The sequence below is a fragment of the Cyanistes caeruleus genome, chromosome 9, assembly GCF_971803275.1.
Source record: "Cyanistes caeruleus chromosome 9, bCyaCae1.hap1.1, whole genome shotgun sequence".
Lineage (NCBI taxonomy): Eukaryota > Metazoa > Chordata > Aves > Passeriformes > Paridae > Cyanistes > Cyanistes caeruleus.
In genome coordinates, this window is record NC_141709.1 from 29,682,652 (window position 1) to 29,698,476 (window position 15,825).

A 15,825-nucleotide genomic window follows, 5' to 3' on the forward strand; every position below is an offset into this window, starting at 1 on the left:
TGCTTTGAAAGGAAGCTCCCCTTGGGGAATAAGGACATTTCTGGTGGTAGAGGCCGAGGATGGCCGAGGCAGAGCTCAGTGCACCCGATGGATGGGACACCGTGCATGAAATCCACTCCTTGTCCTGGGGTTATTGCCCTGGAATGTTAAAGCCAGCATACCACTCCTGCCACAAATGCAGCTCCTGTCCTCATCTTAAATGTGGGATTTTGATAAGACTTCAACCCTCTAGTATTTAATTTTAAATAAAAATGTGTGTGATTGCCGGTGCTGGTACTTTACAGATGATGATACACGTGTAGAAACAGACAACTGCTGCTGTTCTGCCAAAACTAGGGACCATTAATCGCGATCATTGCTCATTAGCAACCTTCAGGTACCGTGACTTCCCACCACCGCTGGCCTTGTTTTCCTGTTATTTCACCTGCACGGGAGAGACTGGGGAAGCAGAGATGTGACAGGTTCCTCCCAGCTGTGCTCCGGATGGGTACGGCCGCATGATGTGCTGCTGAGGCTGCCGTGCCTGCCCGAGCACGGCGCTCCGCACTGCGAGCGGGGAGGGGCCCGGGGGAACCGGGATAGAGGGCAGGGGCCCGGGGGAACCGGGATAGAGGGCAGGGGCCCAGGGGAACCGGGCAGGGATCCGGGGAACAGGAGCGAGCAGAGCAGGGATCCGGGAAACAGGAGCGAGCAGAGCAGGGACCCAGGGGAACAGGCTGCTGCCCAGGAAAGAGCTACACAAGGGGCTGCCTGCAGCAGCCGCTGCTGTGGAGGTCAGTCTTTCCAACAGCACAACCCTGCAGCTACAGGCAACCTTTTGTGTCAGCTGGGTCCCACAGCTCCAGGCAAATTGAAGAGATGATTTGGTGTCTTTTCCTATTTGTTTTCTGGAGTTGATCAAACTAAACTTTCCTGACTTAAAATCAAGTTTGGTTTAGATTCAAAGGAAATACTGCTAACAACAACCTATTGTCTGATTCTGTTATTTCTATGTTTCTTAATAATTAATCTTACAAATATTTACATTTATTGTGATGAAAGACAGTCTGATTTCATGATCACAAAATGTGAAATGCCAAGGAAATCTGCCTCTTTGGTTTCCCTCTTCTTTCTTCAGTGAAAATACTTTAATATGGCTTCACACCCCTGCATGTTTATCATTATATCTGTCAAAGCTGCTGGTTAGCTGCCTGCTACTTTCATGTCTCCTTTGTCCATAATGTCTGCTGCCAGAGGGGATTTTGCAGTCCACTGTTCAATAAGTGGACTTTTTTCATTTGCTGCATCAAGGAGGTTCAAAAGAGGATGATGGCCTATCAATGCATTAATTTTATTTCCTATTCCACTACTGACTTTCGACATTGTGTTAGTGGACTTTGAAGTTCCAGGAGCCAGCTAAGGTAGCTCACCAACACATTTCATGTTGGAATGAGAGAAATGCAAGTTGACTTAACACAGCAAGGACATAAGTCTGTCAGGGCAGGAGAGCTTTATTCCCTCAGTTTGGAGACAGGCAGGCATCCTTTCAACTTAAGAGCTTTTTTCCTCCTTACTAAATACCAATTAATGCAAAACCAGCACACTTATGTTCATATTTGCAAAAGTCCTCTCCTGTGAAAATATATCTCCAATATATGTACACATCTTGTGTATATAATCTACAAGGTTCTATTAAATTGGAAAGATTATCTTGTCATTGTCCATAGAAAAATTTTATGGAAATAACAAAGAGAAGGAATGCTTCTTAAACAGCATTCTTCAGTATACCTGGCTGGAACAAACCAATGAAAATTCATCACTGTTGGTGCTTGCATTCTCTTCCCCACTACAAACCAGTTTATCTCTGGTTTATACAGGTTTAAGGAGCCAGCAAGAAGCTTTATCATCTCACTGGAAGTCTATAGATTCCCAGAATCATCCCCAAAGATCGGATGATGTTCTATAGGTGTGAATACCAGAAATCAATTTTAGCATGCATGCCAGAGATTATTCATCACTATTCTTTCTTTTCTGTCTCCAAGCTGAACATTTTGATGATAGTCTCTCATTCTATGCTGGTAAGTAACTACTATTTGGTAATTTCATTTTTACTGGCTTCACTGAAGTATCTGTGAAGGGTCCAGGCTGAAGAGGAAGAAATTAAGGCGAACAGATGGTTTTATTTATTTTGCATTGTTTAAATTACTTCAGATATTCTGAAATCTAATTCAGATGTGAGGTGGAGAAATGCATTTAGAAAATGTGGGATATGTACCAGTGTTGACAATCACAAATGGAATCCTGCCCACAGCAAGTACACTTGATGTTTGTAGTGGTCTTTCAGCTGTCTCCTGCCTTATCCATCTATTAGCATTGCTTTAGGCTTGCTGACAAGGTAATATGACAATTTCAGCATGAAGTAGGTGCTAAGCAAAGATGACTCTAAACGGGCCACCTACTTACTGTGGAGAGCGTGACTGTTTCTGCATGAAATCCTTTTTTTGCTGTTTGGGAGAATTCAAATGTGATTTTCTGTTCTTTGTGTCTAAGATAATATGACAAGAACTATAGCTGAGGGGAAGGAGAATGAGGACTCTGGATTAGAAATGTGTTTATTTCTCTAGGCAGAAGACTGATTGACAAGCCAAGTGGTATCCAGTATAAAACTCACTAAATTTGGGAGCTTACTGAAGTAAAATGGTGCTGTAACCAAGGCACCCCTGAAGCTGCCATTGCACTACCAGAGTGCAAGTCTTTGGGTTTTCAGTTATTCATTTTTTCTATTCATGCCTACAAAGGTGACCTCTAAAGAAACAAAAAGATTTCTTCTGAAGGGATAATTACTTTCTTAGACATAAAAACATAAGCATACAATCAGACTTCAATGATACAGTGTTCCTTATTTATTGCAAACTGACTGAACATCTCCGACAGGAGTTTTTTACGGTGGATCTATTTTTTTCTAGATAGGGATCTTTAAACACTCTATCACTTATTTGGGGAAAGCATCTGTGTGTGTGTGTTTGTGTGTGTGTTTATTTATGACTGTCTCACTCTTTTCCCCTTAATGCATTTTATTTCCTGCTTATATGAGAAGTGTATTGATGCAGAATAAGAGCTGCTACATGTTTGGTTTCCTTGCTGGGGTTGATTTCTCTCCAGGTCCACCCCACCTTTCTGGAACTCATGTAATAACCAGATCACAGAGTTTCCAGTTTAATCACTATTTCTTTTCTTTTAAATAAAGATCTTGTTACAATAAACAAACAGCAGTGTAACTAATAAAGTCTCTGCTGTTAATATTTAAGAACTGTTATATATTCAGAAGATACTCAAATTTAAGTTCTCAAGATTTTAGCTGTGTTTGTTAAAGAAACCAGAACTGCTTATATAAATTTGATACATTTTTAAGCCTCTAAAATATATACAAACTCCATCCACTTTTCTCTGATCACCGCATAGAGTTTCACCTTTTTGATACAGCAGATGAAAGTCAACATCTAATTGTGCTCTGGTTAAAACTGTTTTAAATACAACAATAACCCCTCCCACACACACACACACACCTCAGTGGTATTCCTGCTTGCATTACAGAAGACAACATTTTAAAATAAAGGAATGGATGCTGAAAGAGAATTGAAAAGCTAAATCTGTTTATTTCAATTTAAAGAACTTTACTGCAACCAGATTTAAAAAAGGTGTAACCCAAACACATTTCAGCCATCTCAAATTTTAAGGTAGATAGAGTATAATCATATTGTCCTGTTTCTACGCTGCACTTTTCCTCACATTTAAAAAAAAAATGTTTACTACAGTACAATTTCACCCTGATAATAAAAGTGGAAAATACAGTGTATAGAAGTGACTGGAAGAAGTTTATTCATTGTCATGTAGGCTTGCTTTGGGCAGGATCAGACAACCTTGTGAGCTTGTCAGCAGAGAGCTGAGCCCTGCAGTTCTGTGGCAGCACTGATGGATGTGTGCTGCTGTGAGCTCAGCAGCGAGAGGGGATTTGGTTCTGCAGGTCAGCCAGAGGATGTTTGAAATGTTTTCGTACTTTTTATAAGAAGCTTCTAACTACAAGCATGTGAAATATGCTACTTCTTCAAATGATATTCTGGGACAGGTGAAAGTGAGAGTTCTTCTTGGGCAGTTCTGCCACTGCAGGTAAATCTCCAGGTGTCAATTCTGCTCTGACTGAGCTGTAAACACAGTTCTACATAGTTATAATGGAGAAGACCTGACAATAGTACTACTATATTAATTTTTATATAATGACTTATGATAGTCCATAATGGATACTTCCAAATGACAAAGATAAAAAGATAATCTTTGAATAGAGGATTTTACCATCATATGTGATGTCTTAAAAATTTGAAAGATACCCTTGATTTTTATGTATAAGAAAATGTATTTCAAACCAAGTATGGAAATATTTATTAATGGAGATCTCAGACTGAACAAATTTCTTAAGTTGCTGTTGCTCTCTGAATTGTCAGAACAATTTTCTTGCCACAGAACAATTTTCCTGCCAAAAAACATTTACTGTATGAGTATTAGCCAGAAAGTTCTGGCTAATGGTTCTCTGAGGAGGAGGAAAAAAACCCCAAACCCTAATTTTCTTCTATTCACTTTTATGGCAGTCTTTTGTTTTGTTCCCTTTTAGCTAAGTCATTGTTTTTCCTCACTGTTTCATGTACAAAGCAAACTGCATACCAAAACCACACACTTTATATGATTCAGAAGTTGGAAAGGAGTAGAGATATTATTATTGCTATTTATTTCAATAACATAAAGTCAGCAGGTTGCCTTCCTTTCATTTTAGCAAGATAATAATTCTTATAAATGTTACTTCAATACACAACTCTTTACACACTTTACGTTCTGCTCCCACCATATGTTACATAAAATAAGTTTTGAAGAGTCTTTATTTGGCCTCATTTTCTTTCAAATGTGAACAAAGAAAAAAATTATAACAGACATGAAGCTGCATCCACATTTCATTCCGAAAATGTATTTTGAAATTGTTCTATCTTCTCTCTGTTACGGTCTTCTTACGGTGTGCGATTAGGCAAACTCAAATATATATACAAAACCATAACAGGATTGGAGTAACAGAATTCTTTGAACTGCCTGCAGAAATAAGGATTTACCTCACAAGCAAAGTAAAATGTTCACTTTTCTACAAAAAGCAAGCCTAGTTGCGTTTGAAGCAAACTATATGGAGAGTATAATAAATCCCAAATGTTTAGGTGAAAGTTGTTCAAAAGAAAAATCCACAAGTTTGAAATATATGGTTTAATTAGTGAAGAAACTGGTAGAGCCCATGGCTGGTACACCATTTTAGAAAGAGAAGAGATAAATTCCTGTGTATTTGAGTAAATGCCTTGAAGAATAATATTATGTGACTCAGAATAGAAAATTAGTGGGGAAAATAAATATAGCCTACCTTTCTCCCCCTCTGCTCAAGTATCCAAAGGAACACAGATTGGGTATCTATGAAAAGATATAATTACAGTTTTTTTAAAATGTGTCATCCATCCTCTTTCATTCTACAGCTAAATTAGCACATCCCAAGCATACAGTAAAAATATGGAGCATAAAATTAGGAATATTTTATCTGTGTGCATTTAATATAGAGTCAATGTTTAGAATGAGTATGGGAAGATCAAGGCCTTGGCACGGGTGAGCATCACTTCAAGACTGCATTGAAGAGCAGCTTCTATTGAAGGCACATCAAGCAAGTGCCTTTCTGAACTGGGAAGAAATGGTAACACACACGTGCCCATGCACATGAGGCTGGCTCTCCACACCAAGTTTTAGAAGCCATCTCAGGAAAATGAGCTGCAAGTGGGCACAGGGAGCTGCTGGCACACCCGTGAGAGTGGGAACAGGATCTCTGACTGTGCCTGGTGCAAAGGCAGAGCTGAGAGTTCTCCCAGAGAGCAGCTGCCAAAGGCTCAGCCTGCGACTGGGATAGCGAAATCTGCAGGCTGGGATTGGTGCTGAGGGGTCGAGGGATTGAGTGCATTTGAGGATTTGGGTCTGAATTGCTTTCAAAAGAGTAAGTCTGGGCTACTATGCCAGTATTGCACTTACAAAACACCTCCCTGGGAGGCAAAATCCTACTGGAGACCTGCAGGACTTAGGTGCAAAGTCCCACTGGGTCTTCTGCAAAGTGAGAAGCCTGAAATCTCGGCTGAGCGTTGGTGGGCACAGGGGCTGGCAGCTCACTGCAAACAAGCCTTGTTGCCAAATCACACTGTTGCCACATCCCTAACGGGCCTGCTCTGCTGGGGCCTCACCCCCAAGGTGTTGGAGGGTGCACCAGGATTTGCAGGATTATTTGCTCCAAAGGAAGGGCTTCTGCCAGGTTTTGTGAAACAAACTCCATTGCAGTTAGAATTGTTTCAGAACAAGCAGATAGATGTTACCTGGTTCTCTTGAAACTTAGTAGAAAGCTTCATTATTACTTGTGAGTTAATTTCTGTGGTGTTCTCTTTAACATAGAAGCTATTGCCACATATAAGGTTTTAAAACAGCTATGTATAGGTGAGAACATTCAGCGAAGTTGTGCCCTACGTGTCAAAGGGGGGAGTTTTCTCCTGAAATGGGCTACTGTGTAAACCATGGGTTTGCAGCTACCAGCAGTAACAAATAACAGGTGCTTTCAAAACAATAGATCTGGAACATTCCTGTATTTCTAATCGTAAGCCTTTGTTTCCAGAGAATAAGGAATTCTGAGAGAAGGAAACAGGTCTTTGGAATGACACATGCTTTCCACCTTCGTCTTAGTATCTTCTTTTGAAGAACAGAACGATGAAAGCATTCTTTTTCTGCTGAGGCAGTCACTCCTACTCATCGAGAGAAGAACGCTGCAAATTGGAAACAAAACGGGACCGTAGTCCCGTGCATATTAAAGGCGAATGCATAAGGGGTGTGAAAGTGGGTGCTGCTGTTAAAGTGTCAAAAGGAAAAATTATCTTTTAGGGCACTACTGTAAGGGACAGTGCCTTCGCGTCCGTGCACGCCGGGCCCATCCGAACCCCCACCCCCGCGAGCACCAGCACAGGGCAATGTACCCGCCCGTGGGGCCCGCGCCCCCCGCAGCTGCCGCAGGCTCGGCCCCCCACGGCTGGGGTTCGGCTGCCGCCCGCACCAAAGGCCCGCAGGGGGTGCCCGGGGGAGCCGTGCCCGGCGCAGGGCAGGGAGGCCGCGGGGCCCAGGGCATTCCCCACCCGCTGCCATGGGCTCTCCTGCCCGCCGGGCGCGGGTTGTTACATGCCGGGCAGCACCCAGTCCCATATAAAATCCCAGAGGAGGAGGAGGGCCTGGCTGGGGGTGGTTCCGAGCGGGCGCTGCGGTGCCATGGAGGCGGCCGAGGCCACGGCGAAGGCACTGCGGGCACCCAAGTGCTCCCGCTGCCGCAACCATGGCTTCGTGGTGCCCGTCAAGGGCCACGCCGGGCACTGCCGCTGGAAGCTGTGCCTCTGCGAGAAGTGCTCGCTCATCAGCGAGCGGCAGAAGATCATGGCAGCCCAGAAGGCGCTGAGGCAGCAGGAGATGGAGCCGCCGGCCAGGGCGGGCGCGGAGCCCGTTCCGTCGGGCGAGGGCCGTGGGGCGGCAGCCCGGGAGGACGGTGCCCCCGAGCACTTCGGCCACGAGAGGAAGAAGGGCGCCCAGCCCGACAGCGGCGGCAAGGGCACGGCATGCTGGGGACCACCGCCACCTCCCTTCAGGGACGACGGTAAGGACCTGTCCCCAAAGGCTCTTGCCAGCATCTTCCTCTGTTCTCTTTCCCCTGTCAAAGGTGCCACTTGTGCATTTCGCTGGTTCCTCAGGCTCCGGCTGCCCGGGGAGCCGCTCCCGCTGCCTGTCCCGCGCTCCTTCCCCAGGGGACGCTGGGCTGGCGTGTCGGCTCTGCAGCCTCGTCCTTCGGCAGCTTCGCAGCGCGGGGCGGGAGCAGCGTGCTCGGCCTCGCCGTCCCTGGCGAGCTCGAAGCTTAAGCAAAGTGGCTTTTCACTGAGAGGGAAATTAGTCTGGGAGTGCAAACAAACTGGGCCTGCTCCGCCTGTTTTTCTGAGTGCTGTCATAGTGTTTATAAACTCACAGGCACAAAATTCCAGCAATAAAAATGCTAAAAAGCATTGGTGTGTAAATAGATACGATACTGGTGCAGCTGTCTGAAACAAGCATTTTATGCTAGCACTGTAAAAGAAAAAAACCTTTTCACCTTAATTCATACCTGTATCAAAAACTAAATTTGGCTGGGATGACTTGATGTAAAAGTGCATTTGATATTTAAGAACAGGGCATAAACTTCTCAGGTGGAGCAGTTGTATGGTCTGTCATCTCTTAAAATGCTTCCTTTGCTTCATGTCACTTGTCTAATTTATTATAGTAACTCCATTCTATTACTATAAGAATGTTGCAGAAATTCTCACTGACTGCAGTAGTCATGAATCTGAGCCTCTGGAGAGTTGGCAGCCTGCAAGACAAAATGTTGTCCTGAGAAGCCCAGGGAAGATACTTAACTTTGGACGTCTGTAGTCCCCACAGAATACTGTCAATAACTTCCTTTTGTTAGCTTTGTTTTGAAATATAAATATGTTTATAGATTACAGTAGCTGTACAGATGTCTGTCAGTCTTTCCCTTAACATTTCTAACCTGCTGACCAACTTAAAACAAAATATTAGGCCCAAATTAGAAGTAAACCTTTCAAAGGAAATTCTTTGCCTTCTCTGCCAATTGGAGGATGGCAGACAGAAGGACCCTATTTACATTCAAATAGCCACTGCACTTCTTTTCCTCAGACTTCAGAGAGGCTGAAGATTCGAGATGCAAGAGAAGTGAAGTAACTGATTTCTGTTTCTGAAGTTGTTTGTGTACGACTCTAAAACTGAGCGTGCTGTAAATTAACCTACAAAGTGACAGGACTGCATTATTAGAACACTAGAAAGTTAGAACTCTGCTATTTCTGTGGAATTTTGTTTTGAGTACCACTAGAGTCAAAAGTTAAGGTAGATTGTTTTGTTCTTGCTGATCTACTGAAAGAATAAGATTCTGCAGTCAGTGCTTTACTAAGGGCAAACTTTATAGTGCACAAGACAGAAAAGAATGCAAAATAATTGTGTTACAGTGTCATTTGCTGTACCTTTCCTCAGTTCCTGAAAAAACTACAAAACAATTCATGGGAAACTAAACATGAAACCAAAGGACCAGATTCTCCTGTTTGAGAGTGGAATTCGTTCCTGCAGCTATGCAACTCCATAAAATTACATGGATAATTTTATTTGTTCTTTTCTCGTTGTTTCCTAGTTCACCCTGCTTTTCCTCCAGAATACACTGTCAACCCGGAATACCTGGAGAGAGAAATCCCAAAAGTGTACCCTGGGTGTTCTGGGGTATATCCTTACCACCCATTTCCCCTGGGATTTGCCATCAATGAGTCAAGCAGTGGGGAAGCACCATCACCTCCAGGGATATCACTTCAGAGGGGATTCCGACACATTCCTAGCAGCTATGTGCCCGGGAATGCTACCACTGTATCGGTGAGTAGCACGCTTTTAATTACCTGTGCTAATACTGCTTTATTTTAACTGCCTTCTCTCTGTTGAAAAAACCATGAAGAATCCTCCTCCTTGTCAGGTATTTCATAACATTTTGATACATTACACTGAAGAGAATGTTAGCAAATGATGATATTAATAATCTGACCTGCTTTTAGTACAGTTCATCAGTTGATGTTAAGGTAGAGTGACCTGCCTCAAGACATTAAACAATAGATTTATTACGCTTGTATAGATATTCCCTGTCACATTTTAGGGGTTACTGAGAAAGAGGATGGCTGCTCCTGCTTTAAACCAGCTACTCCAATGAGATGCCAGAACAGGTGACAAGGATTTAAAAGGTTAGTTTTGCTCTGACATGGTCTGAGAAGTACTTGCTCCTTAGTTGCAGCATGTTACCCTGTGCACAGGCTTTCCACATGCCAGTACGCGCACTGACACGGCAGCATATGGACAAAACCCAAGAATGGTCTGATAATGCAGATGTATCCTGCAGAGAGTCCTTAGATGGAAGGTGATTTGCTTCATGTGTTTCCACAGGTTCCAGATGGAGCTGGAGATTTCCATCAAGGATATTACACTCCTCTGCGTCAGTTAATCCCACCAAGTTTTCTGACAGGGATTCATTACATCCCAGCTCCAGTTTCACTGAATATCCTGGCTGAAACAACCAAGGAAGTACATGGTAAGGAAGTACAGAATAAGCCCTGAGAGAGTCACTGTTAACCTGGTTTCAACATCTAACCACAGAGATGGAAACGCAAGAGACCCTGATCTCAACTAGTTTTGACCTCTGTGATTGAAGCCAGACCTGAAGTCCTGACTCCTGGGATGGATTGTACAGCTCTGGGAAGGGCTGACCTAGGGGAGGCAGCCTGGCCTGCTTGGGCTTTCCAGCTGACAAGCACCTCAATCTCAGGCAGACAGCAAAGGTCCCAGGACTCAGAGCTATTCCAGAGAATGATCTGTTGATGTTACCAAAAATAAAATATTTCTCTACATAGCTAGTTTGCAGGGCATATCTTAAAAATTATTTGGCTGTATTTCAGTTTAGACAAATCATTAAAAAATAATGTGGACTGACACCATGAATAATATGAAATTTCTTGCTTATCTGAAAATCCTAGATTTTAATTGCTGGGAAAGAAAGGTTGAATCTTCAAAATCTCTAACTGATTCCTACAGGATTTTAAATTTCTGTCATTGATTAAGTCTTTGTGCCCCTTGATTTTAGGTCTGTTTCATGTACTGTGTCTACATGTGGACATATTTGTGATTATATTCACAAGTTTTCCTTTTGGCTGCAGCTAAAGCTAAAGCTGTGACCACAAGAGGGTAGAGCTGCTCAGAGAATTAACCACTAACACTAGATGTGCAAATAGGCAGTTTAATTTTTTTAAAAATTTTTAAAAATGCAGATAAATACAGCTTTGTCTTGAACATGAGAACAAAAAATTGTTAAGCTGTTTATGAAATAGTTTACAGTAATCACACACTGAAAAATCAAGAGTGAGGAGAAATAAGGAAAGCAGAATGATCTCATCTGAACTGAAAAGATGGTGGTGATGGCTGTGTGGGACAAAATATAAACTGGGGTTTTTGGGCGTGATTTCTCAAAAAGAAAAGGAAGCAGGAGATGTGGTGGATGAGGGGAATGTGGAGAATATGGCAGTGTGGGGATGTACAGACATTGTAGAAATGTAAAGTTATTTTAAGATACTGATAAAGGCAATGTGTAGGAGATACTGTGTGCTGGAGGTGAAGTAATACAGGCTGAGTTTGAGGGGAAGAGAGGAGAACAAGGCATAGCCTGCAAATCAGGAAGTGTGTGTGAGGATTAATGGGCTTTGTGATTTGGAGAGGACAAAAATCTGGGGGATGCTGTTCGACTCTGGGGGAATGGGAAGGAACTGGGAGTAGCATACAAACATGGTGGACATGGAGTGACATTACAGTAGTGCTTGAGGGAAACAGAGGAAATCCGGCCCTGCATTGGTAGAGTGAAGTTGTACTGGTCAAAAACTGATGAAAACAGGCAACTGGATAGAGAAGAAACACCACTGGAGCAGCCTCCCCTAGGGAGCAAAATGCCCTCTAATGACTTCAGCCCTTAACACGCACCAGGGAAATCACAGCCCAGGCACAGCTCCATAGGAAACAATGCATCATGGATTGTGTTGCTCAGAGAAAAATCCAGTTTCCTTAGTGCTGTGGAGAAAGTAGAAATTAATTGCACTGCATAGCATTTGTGCTCCAGGATATGTAGGAATTTGCAACTGTAACCCAGTGAGGGGGGATAATTCTGTATAAGGTCAGACAAAATAGCCTGGCAGCAGAAGATGCAGATGTAAAGGGAAGAGTGAAACAAATTCTTTCTGGAATGCAAGATGCTTGAAAAAAGAGAAATGCTGTAATGTGTAGTGCATAAGGATCTGTTAAGATTGCATAATGTCTTTTCAAAATGGAACTGACTCCAACCTGCAGTTAAACTTGGGAACATCCTTTCTCCAGAAACCTCCAGAACTGAAGTGAAATGGGCTTTCTGGCAAAACTGTTACAGGAAAATGGATATAGAAAGCCCTAGAAGGGTGACAGCTGGCAAAAAGTGTCTGTGATCTCTGACTGGAAGTCTCAGATAAAAACAAAAAATTAAAAACTCTTAAGGCTTACCTGAAAAAGATGCTCCTAGGGTAGAAGATGCTTCCAGAAAGATTTGAGTTAATGAGGCCAGTTCAGTTTACAGGGGTGGTATGAAGTGGAGACATGTTGTTACACAATTCCAGGTAGTATTGACTAGTTGTGTTACAGAGTTTTGACAAAATAAACACAAGATCAAGCCAATACAGCATCTGATGGTAGACTCTGATTGCAAATAGTTGGCTTTCTAAAAGAGCAAGCCACAGAAAAACCAAAACCCAGGTTGCCTGTGAGGAGATGAAGGAGCTATTCATGCAAATTTCCAACTAAATACTTTATAAAATAAAAATCCCTAGTTGTATTTGAAAAAAGGGTTATGAATCAGTTTGTCAAGGCCTTTGAGGATTCACAGGAGTGTTAGAAAGGCATGGCATAGGTTCATTGTGGATAAGTGGGCAGAAGTGTCTGCCTTATATTTCTATTCCAGTGCAGCTTCAAATGTGGAAATGTGATTGATTTCCAGGTGTAACAAGAACTGAAACAGAGGGTTTGGGATTATTGCTTCTTTGTTTCTGTTTAACTCTGACATTTCTGTATTCTTCATTTTAGCTACTGAAGCTGATGGTGAGGATTCAGGGATGGTTCACGAACGTGGCCAACCTCCTTCTTCCCCAGAATAAACAAGAAGAGACCAATCTGCATATTATACAAAATAAATGGGCTGGAGAAGAGCTGAGAGCAGGCAGCACTGTTTTAATTTCTGAGTGTTAGTTAATGTGGGTAGAGTGACACTTAATCACTGAGCAGTCACAACAGCTAGAAGGGGATTAGTCCCCTGCCTCACTTTATGATCAATGTTGGAGCTACCAGGCTCACAGCTCTGCCTCCCAAGCACTACAAAGTCCATGTTCCTAAAAGGTTATCCAGTGAAAGCAACAAGTGATTATGACTCTGAATTTGTTCCTCTGCTGAGGTTACCTGGCTCCCAGACCACAGTCTCTGAGCCATGTGCATTCTGCAGCATTTTCATGTTCATGACAGTAGTCAGAAAGATGTTGTTTGTATCAGTTTGCTGTAAAGGAAATCTGGTTCTGAATGTTACAGAAGAGTTAAGTGATGTGGAGCCTGAAGACTGCGTGAGAGGGGATGTGAAGACAGCCTGGGTTGCTGATGCACTTGGCTGCCTAAGAATGAGATTGAGCAAGGGAAGAGAAGGGTGGGTGCTGCTCTGGAAGGTCATGGCAGGAATGTGTGGAAAGGCCTGGTGCCTCCACATTGTTTCTGGGTCCTTCAAGGCACCTTCTGTATAGACTGGGGACAAAGTTATTTGGAATCACCTCTTGTCACACAGGCTTCACATCTGACATTTTGAACGTCCTTGATGATTTATACATGATTTCAGTGTTGTTTAACTTGTGACAGCTGAAGCTGAGCAGTACTGTTTGTGTTTCTAAAGGGCTCCTGTAGACAGCTTTACACATGTGTACTGGAAGTGCGCTGTGGCGTAACCAAGGTGTGGAGAGATTTGCCCAGGACAAAACATCACTTAAAATAATAATTAGTCAAATCCATCCATACTATAATTGTCAATAATAATCTTTAATTAAAAATGAATGGTATATTCCTCTGCTGTTTTGCCTGGATGAATTGGTTTTGTATCAAGTGGATGAGCTGTTAAGGTTTGAATAATTGGGGTGGGACTTTTGTATAATTAAAAAAGATACATTAAACTGTTGTTATGGTTTGATGTGTGTCTGCATGTAATTTTTCTAGCCAAATGTCAGATGTGGCTGAACAGCTCTGTGTAAGACTTGTCTGGAGAGAAATTTAGGCCTCAGTATTTTTTTTTCTACGTCTGTCTGCTTCTGTAGAGGTGAGTGCAGTAAAATAAACAGACTTCTTTTCTGATAACTTAAATTAATAATTCCTTGCTCAGTGCAAGAAGTAAAGAAGTTCTGCTAAGCTGAACATTTATCTTCTGTTTAATTTAGTAGATGATCTGCTGGAATGCTTTGCAGCGCAGTATTTTGGGGCAAAAGTGAAAGTGACAAATTTAGAACTGCCAAGAGAAGAAAACAGGAAAACTCATTTATCTATAGCAAAGACTCTGATGTACAGCTTGTTATATTTTAGATTTGCAATAGGATCTTTGCTCCTAGGAGTGTTCCAGAACTTCTGTCTGCTTGGAAAACTCTGGATACCTCTTTCTTTTCAAAATATAATAATCTACAAATAGAAATACCAGCAGTGCCCACAAAGCAGGTTCCTCTGTGAATGGAGGGTTTGGTTTTTATAACATAATGATTTAAGGAAACAGTAATGCCAGGATGAATACTTGAACCAGCTCATTCCCAGATATTTTTGTAAAGTCACATTCAGTGTTATATTACTCCTTAAATCTCAAGATGGATTTCAGCCCATTTCACTGACTGTAATGTACAGTCACTGTAGCACTGTTACAAAGCACTGTTAGCTCTCTGTTTTACTGGGCCAGTGACTGCTTCCAGATTGTCAGGTCAAATTTCTTATTTTCCTTTTCCTCCATCTTTCTGAACTATCATCAAGTGAACCAAAGCCCTTACTTTGGCTGTTTTAAGGATGATCTGGCACTCCACGAGGGTCTCACTCACTGCATTGCTGCAGATAAATGCCCATCTCCAGAGGGAAGTGGTGAGGTTAATGAAGAGCCACATAAGGGCAACTAAACTGAAAAGATGGAGAAGCTGATTACTGGGGGAGTCTAAAAATAGAGTTTTCAGTTTTAGAACATGTCAGGTGTGGCAGAGCAGCTGTAAAACCATTACCAAACCTTGCTACTTTATATACCTGGAGGACAAGAAGGTGACCAGGGCAAAGGGTTAACTGATTGTCACAGAATCACAGGGTTGGAAGAGACCTTTTAAGATCTTTGAGTCCCCATGTCCTAACACCTCAACTAAACCATGGCTCCGAGTGCCACATCCAGTCATTTTTTAAACATGTCCAGGGATGCTGACTCCAACACATCCCCAGGCAGATGATTCCAGTGCTTTATCACTCCTGCAGTAAAAAACTTTTTCCTGACATCCAATCTAAATTTCCCTTGGCACAGCTTAAGACTCTGTGTTCCTACAGCTGTAGGAAAACAGTGAGGCAAATCTGCTTAATATGCTTAATCCTGTCATCAGTCAAACTCTGTGTGGTATCATTTCAGACTTCTACATTTCAGGAAACTTGTCCCCAAGTTCTTGTACCTATCCCTGCTTAGAGACGTAAATGATTTGGTAAGAGAATTAAAAGTGGGTAACGCTCTAGCTGTCAGGATGAACTATCTTACGTGGATAATTCAAGGTTTCATTCTTCCGCTTAGTGCTCAGCTTGTCCTTTTTAACCAAGGGAAAAAACGTTCCTTGACAACTGGTGTTGTCATACTGTGCACTTAAGGACTTCAAAGAGAGTAATTTTAATTCCAAACTTAGTGCCAACCAGTGTTTCCAATAATTAAACTCTGTGATCTCTTCTGATTCCATTTATTTAAATAAATGACTTAGGGATAATGAAATCAGGATTGAAATGGAATGATTTGGATTAGACAGTCACTCAGAGGTTGTTCCAGCCTAAATCATCCCAGAATTTTATTGGTTTTTATTAAGGCTGAAG

General features: G+C 42.3%; 1 protein-coding gene and 1 long non-coding RNA gene across 2 annotated transcripts; one reads left to right on the forward strand and one right to left on the reverse strand.

Moving 5' to 3' along the window:
* Window positions 1-4,096: 4,096 nt before the first annotated feature.
* LOC111933034 (uncharacterized) lies at window positions 4,097-6,492 on the reverse strand. The gene is made up of 3 exons (XR_002866484.2): window positions 6,414-6,492; window positions 5,429-5,475; window positions 4,097-4,181 (listed from the first exon to the last, which is right to left on the reverse strand). It is a non-coding gene; the product is annotated as an uncharacterized LOC111933034 (long non-coding RNA).
* A 568-nt stretch (window positions 6,493-7,060) lies between these two features.
* On the forward strand, window positions 7,061-13,933 carry DMRTB1 (DMRT like family B with proline rich C-terminal 1). The gene is made up of 4 exons (XM_023932396.2): window positions 7,061-7,726; window positions 9,299-9,531; window positions 10,090-10,234; window positions 12,796-13,933. Exons 1-4 carry the CDS (start codon window positions 7,261-7,263, stop codon window positions 12,864-12,866), a joined length of 915 nt encoding a protein of 304 aa, XP_023788164.2. The 5' UTR covers window positions 7,061-7,260; the 3' UTR covers window positions 12,867-13,933.
* The last annotated feature ends 1,892 nt before the right edge of the window (window positions 13,934-15,825 follow it).

What these genes read in the sequence shown, in the direction of transcription:
- DMRTB1 (XM_023932396.2), top strand. Translation starts at nt 7,261, where the DNA reads ATGCCGGGCAGCACCCAGTCCCATATAAAATCCCAGAGGAGGAGGAGG. An exon ending in GGAATGCTACCACTGTATCG is followed by an intron (nt 9,532 to 10,089) that starts GTGAGTAGCACG and finishes GTGTTTCCACAG; the next exon opens with GTTCCAGATGGAGCTGGAGA. An exon ending in AACAACCAAGGAAGTACATG is followed by an intron (nt 10,235 to 12,795) that starts GTAAGGAAGTAC and finishes TCTTCATTTTAG; the next exon opens with CTACTGAAGCTGATGGTGAG.